The sequence below is a fragment of the Gorilla gorilla genome, chromosome 1 (assembly GCF_029281585.2).
Source record: "Gorilla gorilla gorilla isolate KB3781 chromosome 1, NHGRI_mGorGor1-v2.1_pri, whole genome shotgun sequence".
In the NCBI taxonomy this organism is placed as follows: Eukaryota; Metazoa; Chordata; class Mammalia; order Primates; family Hominidae; genus Gorilla; species Gorilla gorilla.
Window position 1 is genome coordinate 25,221,157 of NC_073224.2, and position 10,118 is coordinate 25,231,274.

The 10,118-nt window shown below is 45.3% G+C and overlaps 1 protein-coding gene and 1 pseudogene across 5 annotated transcripts in view; both read left to right on the plus strand.

Moving 5' to 3' along the window:
• The window catches only part of EDARADD (EDAR associated via death domain), a 136,224-nt gene extending 128,043 nt beyond the window's left edge, over positions 1-8,181 (plus strand). For all 5 annotated transcript variants that reach the window (XM_055372507.2, XM_055372519.2, XM_055372525.2 and 2 more), the window contains one exon: positions 6,986-8,181. In XM_055372507.2, coding sequence (XP_055228482.1) covers positions 6,986-7,368 — 383 coding nt within the window. In that variant the 3' untranslated portion in view covers positions 7,369-8,181. The remainder of the gene's footprint in view (positions 1-6,985) is intronic.
• LOC129529002 (alpha-enolase-like) lies at positions 7,439-9,876 on the plus strand (annotated as a pseudogene).
• Positions 9,877-10,118: the final 242 nt, after the last annotated feature.

Here is a 10,118-nt window from a genome sequence, read left to right on the forward strand (position 1 = left end):
ATGGTTTGTCACTTGTGTTATTGAAAACACACACAGGGCGAGCACTGTGGCCCATGCTGGTAATCCCAGCGTTTTGGGAGGCTGAGGTGGGCAGATCACAGGGTCAGGAGTTTGAGATCAGCCTGGCCAACATGGTGAAAACCCGTTTCTACTATAAATACAAAAAATTAGCTGGGAGTAGTGGCAGGCGCCTGTAATCTCAGCTACTCGGGAGGCTGAGGTAGGAGAATCGCTTGAACCCAGGAGGCGGAGGTTGCAGTGAGTCGAGATCGCACCATTGCACTCCAGCTTGGGCAACAAGGGCAAGACTCCGTCTCAAAAAAAAGAAAGAAAACACACACACAAAAAAACTTTAGTAGATCTTTCAACATATTATTTTTTAAAATAAACTGATAATGGTTGATATGATTGTTCAAAGAAATAAGAGCTTTTCATAAACTCAGTTTAAAGAAACTTTACAGGCCGGGCGCAGTGGCTCATGCCCGTAATCCCAGCACTTTGGGAGGCCAAGGCGGGTGGATCACCTGAGGTCAAGAGTTCGAGACCAGCCTGGCCAACATGGTAAAAGCCTGTCTCTACTAAAAAATACAAAAATTAGCCAGGTGTGTTGGCTGGCGCCTGTAATCTCAGCAACTCAGGAAGGCTGAAGCAGGAGAATCGCTGGGACCTGGTAGGCGGAGGTTGCAATGAGACGAAATTGTGCCCTTGCACTCCAGCCCCAGCTGACAACAGCAAGACTCCATCTCAAATAAATAAATAAATAAATAAAGGAGCTTTACAGAAACCTTCTGATGTTTTTTTCTTCTTGACGATAACATTGCCAACACTGAATCTTACAAAGATAAGACAAGAAAGGGACCTTCAGAAACCATTACATATAATTCTGGACTTAGTGGTTTAAATCCTTATTTTTCTATGACATTAAAAAAATGTATATTTTAGGCCAGGCACAGGGCTCACACCTGTAATCCCAGCACTTCGGGAGGCCGAGGCAGGTGGATTGCTTCAGCCCAGGAGTTCAAGACCAGCCTGGGGAACATAGTGAGACCCCTGTCCCTACAGATTTTTTTTTTTTTTTGAGATGGAGTTTTGCTCATGTTGCCTAGGCTGGAGTGCAGTGGCATGATCTCGGTTTACTGCAACCTCTGCCTCCTGGGTTCAAGCAATTCTCCTGCCTCAGCCTCCCAAGTAGCTGGGATTACAGGCATGTGCCACCACAGCCGGCTAATTTTGTATTTTTAGCAGAGACTGGGTTTCTCCATGTTGGTCAGGCTGGTCTTGAACTCCCAACCTCAGGTGATCTGCCTCCCTCAGCCTCCCAAAGTACTGGGATTACAGGCGTGAGCCACCTTGCCCAGCCTACAAAAAGTTTTAAAAAATTAAAAAATTAGTTGGGCATGGAGGTGCATGCCAGCTACTCGGGAGGCTGAGGCAGGAGGATTGCTTGAGCCCATGAAGTGGAGGCTGCAGTGAGCCATAATTGCAGCACTGTACTCCAGCCTGGGCCATAGAGCAAGACCCTGTCTCAAAAATATATATAGTATCCAAATAAACACAATAATTATAGAAAATTGAAAAGTGCCCATAAGCAAAAAAAAAAAAAAAAAAAAAAAAATTAATCACCTGCGTTCTCATCACCCAGAATTAACCATTGTTAATATTTTTGTTATAGATCCTTCCAAACTTTTCTCCATGCTTGTGATTGTATTTATTATACATGATTTACAGGGATATAAACGACTGTATTATTAGTCATTATAAGAACTGGATTATGGCCGGGCATGGTGGCTCACACCTGTAATCTCAGTACTCTGGGAGGCCGAAGTGAGCAGATCATGAGGTCAGGAAATAGAGACCATCCTGGCTAACACAGTGAAACCCCGTCTCTACTAAAAATACAAAAAATTACCTGGGCGTGGTGGCAGGCACCTGTAGTCCCAGCTACTCGGGAGGCTCAGGCAGGAGCAGAGATACCTATCTGTTCTCAGGATTTTAAGGTGTTGTGCGGAAATAAGAAAACCGTACAGTGTTTCTCACTACAAAGCAGGGTCAGGAGATGCAAACAAAATGATGTGGGGGTTCCAAGTGAGGTGGAATTCCAGACAGGGGCCGGGAAGACTTCGTGGAAAGGGGGAATCTGAGGTGGGTTTTCTAGGATGGGTAAAGTTCATTAGAGGAAGAGAAGTGCAATAGAGGAAGTTCAGTGAGAGGGAGAGGGAAGGCGTTCTGATCATGAAGGAAACACTGGAAAAGGCATGGAGATAGAAAAAGATAAGGCCTGATTTTTTAACCTACCACTTAAAAAAAAATCCTTGAAAAGACCTTTTTAAAACGAATACTTGGTGCTGACAAAGGTGAAATGACCGGGCGCGGTGGCTCACACCTATAATCTCAGCACATTGGGAGGCTGAGGCGGGCAGATCACTTGAGCTCAGGAGTTTGAGACCAGCGTGGCCAACATGGCAAAACTCCATCTCTACTAAAAATATAAAAATTAGACGGGTGTGATGGTGGGTGCCTGTAGTCCCAACTACTCAGGAGGCTGAGGCAGGAGAATTGCTTGAACCCGAGAGGCGGAGGTTGCTGTGAGCTGAGATTGTGCCACTGCACTCCAGCCTGGATAACAGGATGAGACTGTCTCAAAAAAAGAAAGAAAAGGAAAGAAAAAAAAATCCGTACTGTAAACTGGTAAAGGCTTTCTTTCTGGAGAGCAATTTGGGGCACATGCACCAGTAGCCCTAGAAGGCTCATTCTTTTGACCTAATTATCCTATTAGTGGTGAGATGATTAAAGATGCGGCCCCAATTTATGTGAAAGGTATGCATCACATCTTCACTCATAATCAGGAGAATTGGGGAAAACCCTAGCTGTTAATAGTTTATCCAAAATCCATATATATGTGTGTGTGTGTGTGTGTGTGTGTGTGTGTGTGTGTGTGTGTATGGATTTATATATATATAAATGGATATATATATATCTGGATGGATATATAAATGGATATATATATGTATCTCCATATAAATGGATATATATATGTATCTCCATATATATGGATATATATATGTATCTCCATATATATATGGAGATATATGTATCTCCATATATATATGGATATATATGTATCTCCATATATATATGGATATATATATCTCCATATATATATGGATATATATATGTGCGTGTGTGTATATATATATGTGTATATATGTATATATATGATGGAATACTATTTAGCCATAAAAAGGAATGAATTAATGGCATTCGCAGTAACCTGGATGGACTTGGAGACCATTATTATTTTATTTTATTTTATTTATTTATTTATTTTTGAGACGGAGTCTCACTCTGTCACCCAGGCTGGAGTGCAGTGGCTCGAGCTCAGCTCACTGCAAGCTCCGCCTCCCGAGTTGACGCCATTCTCCTGCCTCAGCCTCCTGAGTAGCTGGGACTGCAGGCGCCCGCCATCACGCCCAGATAACTTTTTGTATTTTTAGTAGAGACTGGGTTTCACCGTGTTAGCCGGGATGGTCTCCATCTGCTGACCTCATGATCCACCCGCCTCGGCCTCCCAAAGTGCTGGGATTACAGGCGTGAGCCACCGTGCCCAGCGAGACTGTTATTCTAAGTGAAGTAACTCAGGAATGGAAAACCAAACATCGTATGTTCTCACTTATAAGTGGGAGTTATGCTATGAGGATGCAAAGGCATAAGAATGATACGATAGACTTTGGGGACTCAGGGAAAAGGTGGGAAGGGGGTGAAGGATAAAAGATACAAATTGGGTGCAGTGTATACTGCTCGGGTGATGGGTGCACCAAAATCTCATAAATCACCACTAATGAACTTACTCATGTAACCAAATACCACCTGTTCCTCAATAAACTATGGAAATTAAAAAAGAAAAAAGAAAAAGTACCCTGGGAAAAAAAATTTCTCCCAGGCCAGTCACGGTGGCTCACACCTGTAATCCCAGCAATTCGGGAGGCTGAGGCAGGAAGATCACTTGAGCCCAGTAGTTCGAAACCAGCCAGTGCAACATAGTGGGACCCTGTCTCAAATTAAATCTAAAAATTAGCCAGGTGTGTTGGTGCATGTCTGTGGTCCCAGCTACTCAGGAGGCTGAGGTGAGAGTATTGCTTGAGCCTAGGAGGTTAAGGCGGCAGTGAGCCGTGATTGCGCCACTGCCATCCAACCTGGGCAACAAAGCGAGACCCTGTCTCAAAAAAAAGATAAAAAAAACCTCTCTGTTTGCCTTTTAAGAATACCTGGGCTTCTCTGTGTACACTTAAGCTTCATTGGAGTCCTTAGACTTTTTTTTTGCTGTATCTGTCCAGTTACCAAGTCCCAGCCTTCTACTCCATGCTCCCCATGCTCTCTTCCTATTTTATTTTCCATGACTGCCTCAATATAACTTGTGCTCAACCAAACTGGACTACTCAATTCCCTGCATTTTCTTTTTTAAAGTTTAATTTAAAAAAAAAAGAAAACTGGCTGGGCACAGTGGCTTCTGCCCACAATCTCGGTGCTTTGGGAAACTGAGGCAGGAGGATTGCTTAAGGCCAGGAGTTCAAGACCAGCCTGGGCAACATAGCAAGACCTCCATCTCCACAAAAAAATTTAAAAATTGACTGAGTGTGATGGTGTGCACGTGTAGTCCCAGCTGCTTGGGAGGCTGAGGCAGGAGAATTGCTTGAGCCCAGGAGTTCCAGGTTATGATGAGCTATGACTGTGCCACTTCACTCCAGCCAGGGTAACAGAGTGGGACTGTCTCAAAAAACAAAACAAAATCCCTAATATAATCTCAGTGTGCCTTTTAAGTATGCCATATATATATATATATATCACATTTTCTTTATCCACTCATTGATTTTCATGTAGTTCTAATTGTAGAATTCATACATTCTTTCTATCTTGCATCTTTCACATAACATCACAAACATTTTCTAGGTTGCCATATTGTCTTCATAGTTACTTAAATAATATTCCATCAAGTAGTACAATCATTTATTTCACTAGTCCTCTAACTGTAGACATTTTGGTTGTTTTTGAAACTTAATAATGTAAATAACACCGTGATAACAATGTTTATGTAAATTCATATTTTGGATTATCTCCTTAGGGTCGATTCCCAGAAGTCACATTAGTAGGTCGAAGAGTATGAGCCTATTTTCAAGGCTCTTGTTTTATTACCTTTTAATTTCCACTTGCCTCAATATTGCTGGTTTGCTCCCTTATGATCACCAGAGTTACTCCATCGGTCCAAATTCTTTACCTTCCGAAACTGGGAAGGCCATGACTCCATGTTATATATATAGTAAAGGCTATTATAACCTTCCCCAGAATTTTCCAAGCCAGTGGGTCTCTAAAGTGACCTTTGGCTGTTAAAATCTGAATTCAGAGGGTTCATGAGACTCAGTGTTGTTGTAGAATTTAAGCTCCTTAATTTGCCATGTTGTTTAGACACCACTTAATACTTTATTGCAAATGACTTGTCAACGCCTCTCACCTACAAACTTCATCCTCCTACAAATATACCTCCTGCTAATCAAATGAGGCTACAGTTGAGTCTTTAAGTTTCAGTAGAAAGGTGGCCCTTCCTCTGGGGTGGGCGCATGCTCTTCATGCTGAAGCTCAGCTGAAAAGCCTCCTGCTGAGTTTTCTGCCTCTTTCCCTCCCACTGCACACACCCCAGGGTGTTGGCGCCACTTCAAAGGGAGCCTGTGGATGAAGAAAACACAGGTAAAGGCAGAGGGCTGATAAGGGGGCCATAAATTTAAAAAGTAAGATTCCTGGCACTATCAACTCTCACTTGTTTTCAAATATGCATATGGAGTGGATATTCCAGTTTTCATGTCTGTGTTGTTGTTGTTGTTGTTTTTAAAAAAAGACCTTTCAAAGAACTGTGCATTTTTTACACGCTGACAGGCTGTGTTTGGTGTTAAACTGTCAGGGCTGACTGGTCACTTGGAAAGGGCAAGGGCTGAGGTGCATGCAAGTGTCGGCTGGTTACTCACAGACACTGCAGCCCCTTGTACCCCAGAGAGAGTTCTGTTTGCTGGAGCCCTTATTCTGGCCAGCAGTGTCACAAATGCACACTGTAAGACATAGACAGTCTTGGAAAGAAAGGGAAACTGGCTTTAAAAATTCTTACTCCTTCTAGCAAAGCAATTCATCTTTGGCTATAAAGAATAACACAGCCAGGTGCAGTGGCTCATGCTTGTAATCCCAGCACTTTGGGAGGTCAAGGTGGGCAGATCACTTGAGTCTAGGAGTTCAAGACCAGCCTGGGAAACATGGTGAAACCCCACCTCTACCAAAAAAAAAAAAAAAGAAAAAAAAGATTAGCCAGGTTTGGTGGTACGTGCCTGTAGTCCCAGGTACTCGGGAAGCTGAGGTGGGAGGATCGCTTGAGCCTGGAGGGCGGAGGTTGCAGTGAGCCAAGATCATGCCACTGCACTCCAGCCTGGGCAACAGAGTGACACCCTGTATCAAAAAAAAAAAAAAAACAGTAACACATTATTAGAAATGAGCATTCTGAGGCCAGGCACGGTGGCTCATGCCTATAATCGCAGCACTTTGGGAGGCCGAGGCGGGTGGATCACAAGGTCAGGAGATCGAGACCATCCTGGCTAACATGGTGAAACCCCGTCTTTACTAAAAACACAAAAAAGTAGCCGGGTGCAGTGGCGGGCGCCTGTAGTCCCAGCTACTCAGGAGGCTGAGGCAGGAGAATGGCGTGAACCCCTGGGAGGTGGAGCTTGCAGTGAGCCGAGATAGTGCCACTGCACTCCAGCCTGGGTGAAAGAGCGAGACTCCATCTCAAAAAAAAAAAAAAAAAAAAGAAAAGAAAAAAAGAAATGAGCATTCTGAAATAGTCTTCCATATGATGCTTTTGACAATTCAGCAGGAAAATAAAGGATGTAAGAAATGAATGCATATGTTAGGCCTCTTGTTGACCTGTGGACTAAATTGTTTCTCCCTGCAGAGATCAGCAAGGACAACTCCTGCAAAGAAAACTGTACTTGTTCCTCCTGCTTGCTCCGGGCACCCACCATAAGTGACTTGCTCAATGATCAGGACTTACTAGACGTGATCAGGATAAAGCTGGATCCGTGTCACCCAACGGTGAAAAACTGGAGGAATTTTGCAAGCAAATGGGGGATGTCCTATGACGAATTGTGCTTCCTGGAGCAGAGGCCACAGAGCCCCACCTTGGAGTTCTTGCTCCGGAACAGTCAGAGGACGGTGGGCCAGCTGATGGAGCTCTGCAGGCTCTACCACAGGGCCGACGTGGAGAAGGTTCTGCGCAGGTGGGTGGACGAGGAGTGGCCCAAGCGGGAGCGTGGAGACCCCTCCAGGCACTTCTAGAGCTCTTCTTCTTCCTTCATTGGCCTCTCCGGACGTTGAAACAACCACAGGTCAAGAAGGAATGTGAATCTGTTGTTTTATAAGAGTTTAGGACAAGGATGCGGAACAGTGGACACTGGTTTTCCCCAAAGCTGGCAGTTTTGTGGAGGGGTAGCTTGTTTCGGTGGTGGATCTCTGTTTATTTTTGCACATCTGTTATAATTTAATATTCAAATCTGGAATTAAGAAAATATATTTTCTAGTATCCTCTAAGGGCTAAAGTCCTACAATCGGAATGGATTCATGCCACGTTGAAGATAAAATTATCCTCTCTCTGAAATACGGTGAAGATTTAAATAGGTCCTGAGACTGTTGATAGCCCCAGACATACCCACAGCATTATATGTAACATCTCTCCTGATCAGTGCCATTCCCACGGTTTCAAAGAAAACAGCTGCAAGGAACGCTCACCTCAGTGTCTGCAGCACCCTCCACTTCTCTCCTAGGCAATGAGACACAGTGGCTAGAAATTCACCATGTCTATTCTCAAGATCCATGCCAGGGAGATCTTTGACTCTTGTGGGAATCCCACTGTTGAGGTTGATCTCTTCACCTCAGAAGGTCTCTTCAGAGCTGCTGTGCCCAGTGGTGCTTCAACTGGTATCTATGAGGTCCTAGAGCTTCAGGACAATGATAAGACTCGCTATATGGGGAAGGGTGTCTCAAAGCCTGTTGAGCCCATCAATAAAACTATTGCACCTGTCCTGGTTAGCAAGAAACTGAACGTCACAGAACAAGAGAAGATTGACAAACTTATGATAGAGATGGATGGAACAGAAAATAAATCTAAATTTGGTGCAAACGCCATTCTGGGAGTGTCCCTCGCTGCCTGCAAAGCTAGTGCTGTTGAGAAGGGGGTTCCCCTGTACCACCACATCGCCGACTTGTCTGGCAACTCCAAAGTCATCTTGCCAGTCCCGGTGTTCAATGTCATCATTGGCAGTTCTCATGCTGTCACCAAGCTGGCCATGCAGGAGTTCATGGTCCTCCCAGTTGGTGCAGCAAACTTCAGGGAAGCCATGCCCATTGGAGCGGAGGTTTACCACAACCTGAAGAATGTCATCAAGGAGAAATATGGGAAAGATGCCACCGGTGTGGGGGATGGAGGCACGTTTGCTCCCAACATCCTGGAGAATAAAGAAGGCCTGGAGCTGCTGAAGACTGTGATTGGGAAAGCTGGCTACACTGATAAGGTGATCGTCGGCATGGACGTAGCGGCCTCCGAGTTCTTCAGGTCTGGAAAGTATGACCTGGAATTCAAGTTTCTCGACGACCCCACCAGGTACATCTCACCTGACTGTCTGGCTGACCTGTACAAGTCGTTCATCAAAAACTACCCAGTGGTGTCTACTGAAGATCCCTTTGACCAGGATGACTGGGGAGCTTGGCAGAAGTTCACGGCCAGTGCAGGAATCCAGGTAGTGGGGGATGATCTCAGAGTGACCAACCCAAAGAGGACAGCCTCGGCCGTGAATGAGAAGTGCAACTGCCTCCTGCTCAAAGTGAACCAGATTCGCTCCGTGACTGAGTCCCTTCAGGCATGCAAGCTGGCCCAGGCCAATGGTTGGTGTGTCATGGTGCCTCATCATTCTGGGGAGACTGAAAACACCTTCATCACTGACCTGGTGGTGGGGCTGTGACCTGGGCAGCTCAAGACTGGTGCCCCTTGCTGATCTGAGTGCTTGGCCAAGTACAACCAGCTCCTCAGAATTGAAGAGGAGCTGGGCAGCAAGGCTAAGTTTGCCGGCAGTAACTTCAGAAACCCCCCAGCCAAGTAAGCTGTGGGCACGCAAGCCTTTCAGTCACCTGGTGGCTAATTAGACCCCTCCGCTCGTGTCAGCTCGGGCAGCTCAAGACCCCCGACCAACATTTGTAGGGGCCGCGCTGCTAGTTAGCTACCCTTGCCCACCGCCGTGGAGTTCGCACCGCTTCCTTAGAACTTCTACAGAAGCAGGTTGCAGTGAGCCGAGATTGCGCCACTGCACACCAGTCTGGAGACAGAGTGAGAGTCCGTCCCAAAAAAAAAAAAAAAGAACTTCTACAGAAGCCAAGCTCCCTGGAGCCCTGTTGGCAGCTCTAGCCTTGCAGTCATGTAATTGGCCCAAATCACCGGAGCCACGTGACCCTCCAGTGTCATCTCCGGGGTGGCCACAGGCAGGATCCCCAGTGATTTTGTGCTCAAAATAAAAAGGCTCATTGACCCATGAGAAAAAAGAAAACAGCAATAAGAAGTGACCCTGTCTTGTTGGTTTATTACTTTTTTTGTTATAAAGTACTTTGGTGAATTAACAGGATGCTAGTATTACGTGGTGATACTCTTCAGAACACCTGCCCCATCTTTTTTATGCAAGTATGTTTACAATCAGTGGACTATCAGTAATGTCATTTGCTCAAATATTTTTTGAAGACCTACAGAAACTGATGGTTATTGGGAAAACAGTCAGGAAGTAGTGAGGTAATCAAGGCCATGGGAATAGTGTTTGACAAAGAGAGTACTCCAGATCCCTTTTGGTTACCCAGGACTTTAAAAAAGAGAGTACTCCATCACACCTATAATCCCAGCACTTTGGGAGGCCGAGGCGGGTGGATCACGAGGTCAGGAGATCGAGACCATCATAGCTAACATGGTGAAACCCCGTCTCTACTAAAAATACAAAACATTAGCCGGGTGTGGTGGCGGGCGCCTGTAGTCCCATCTACTTGGGAGGCTG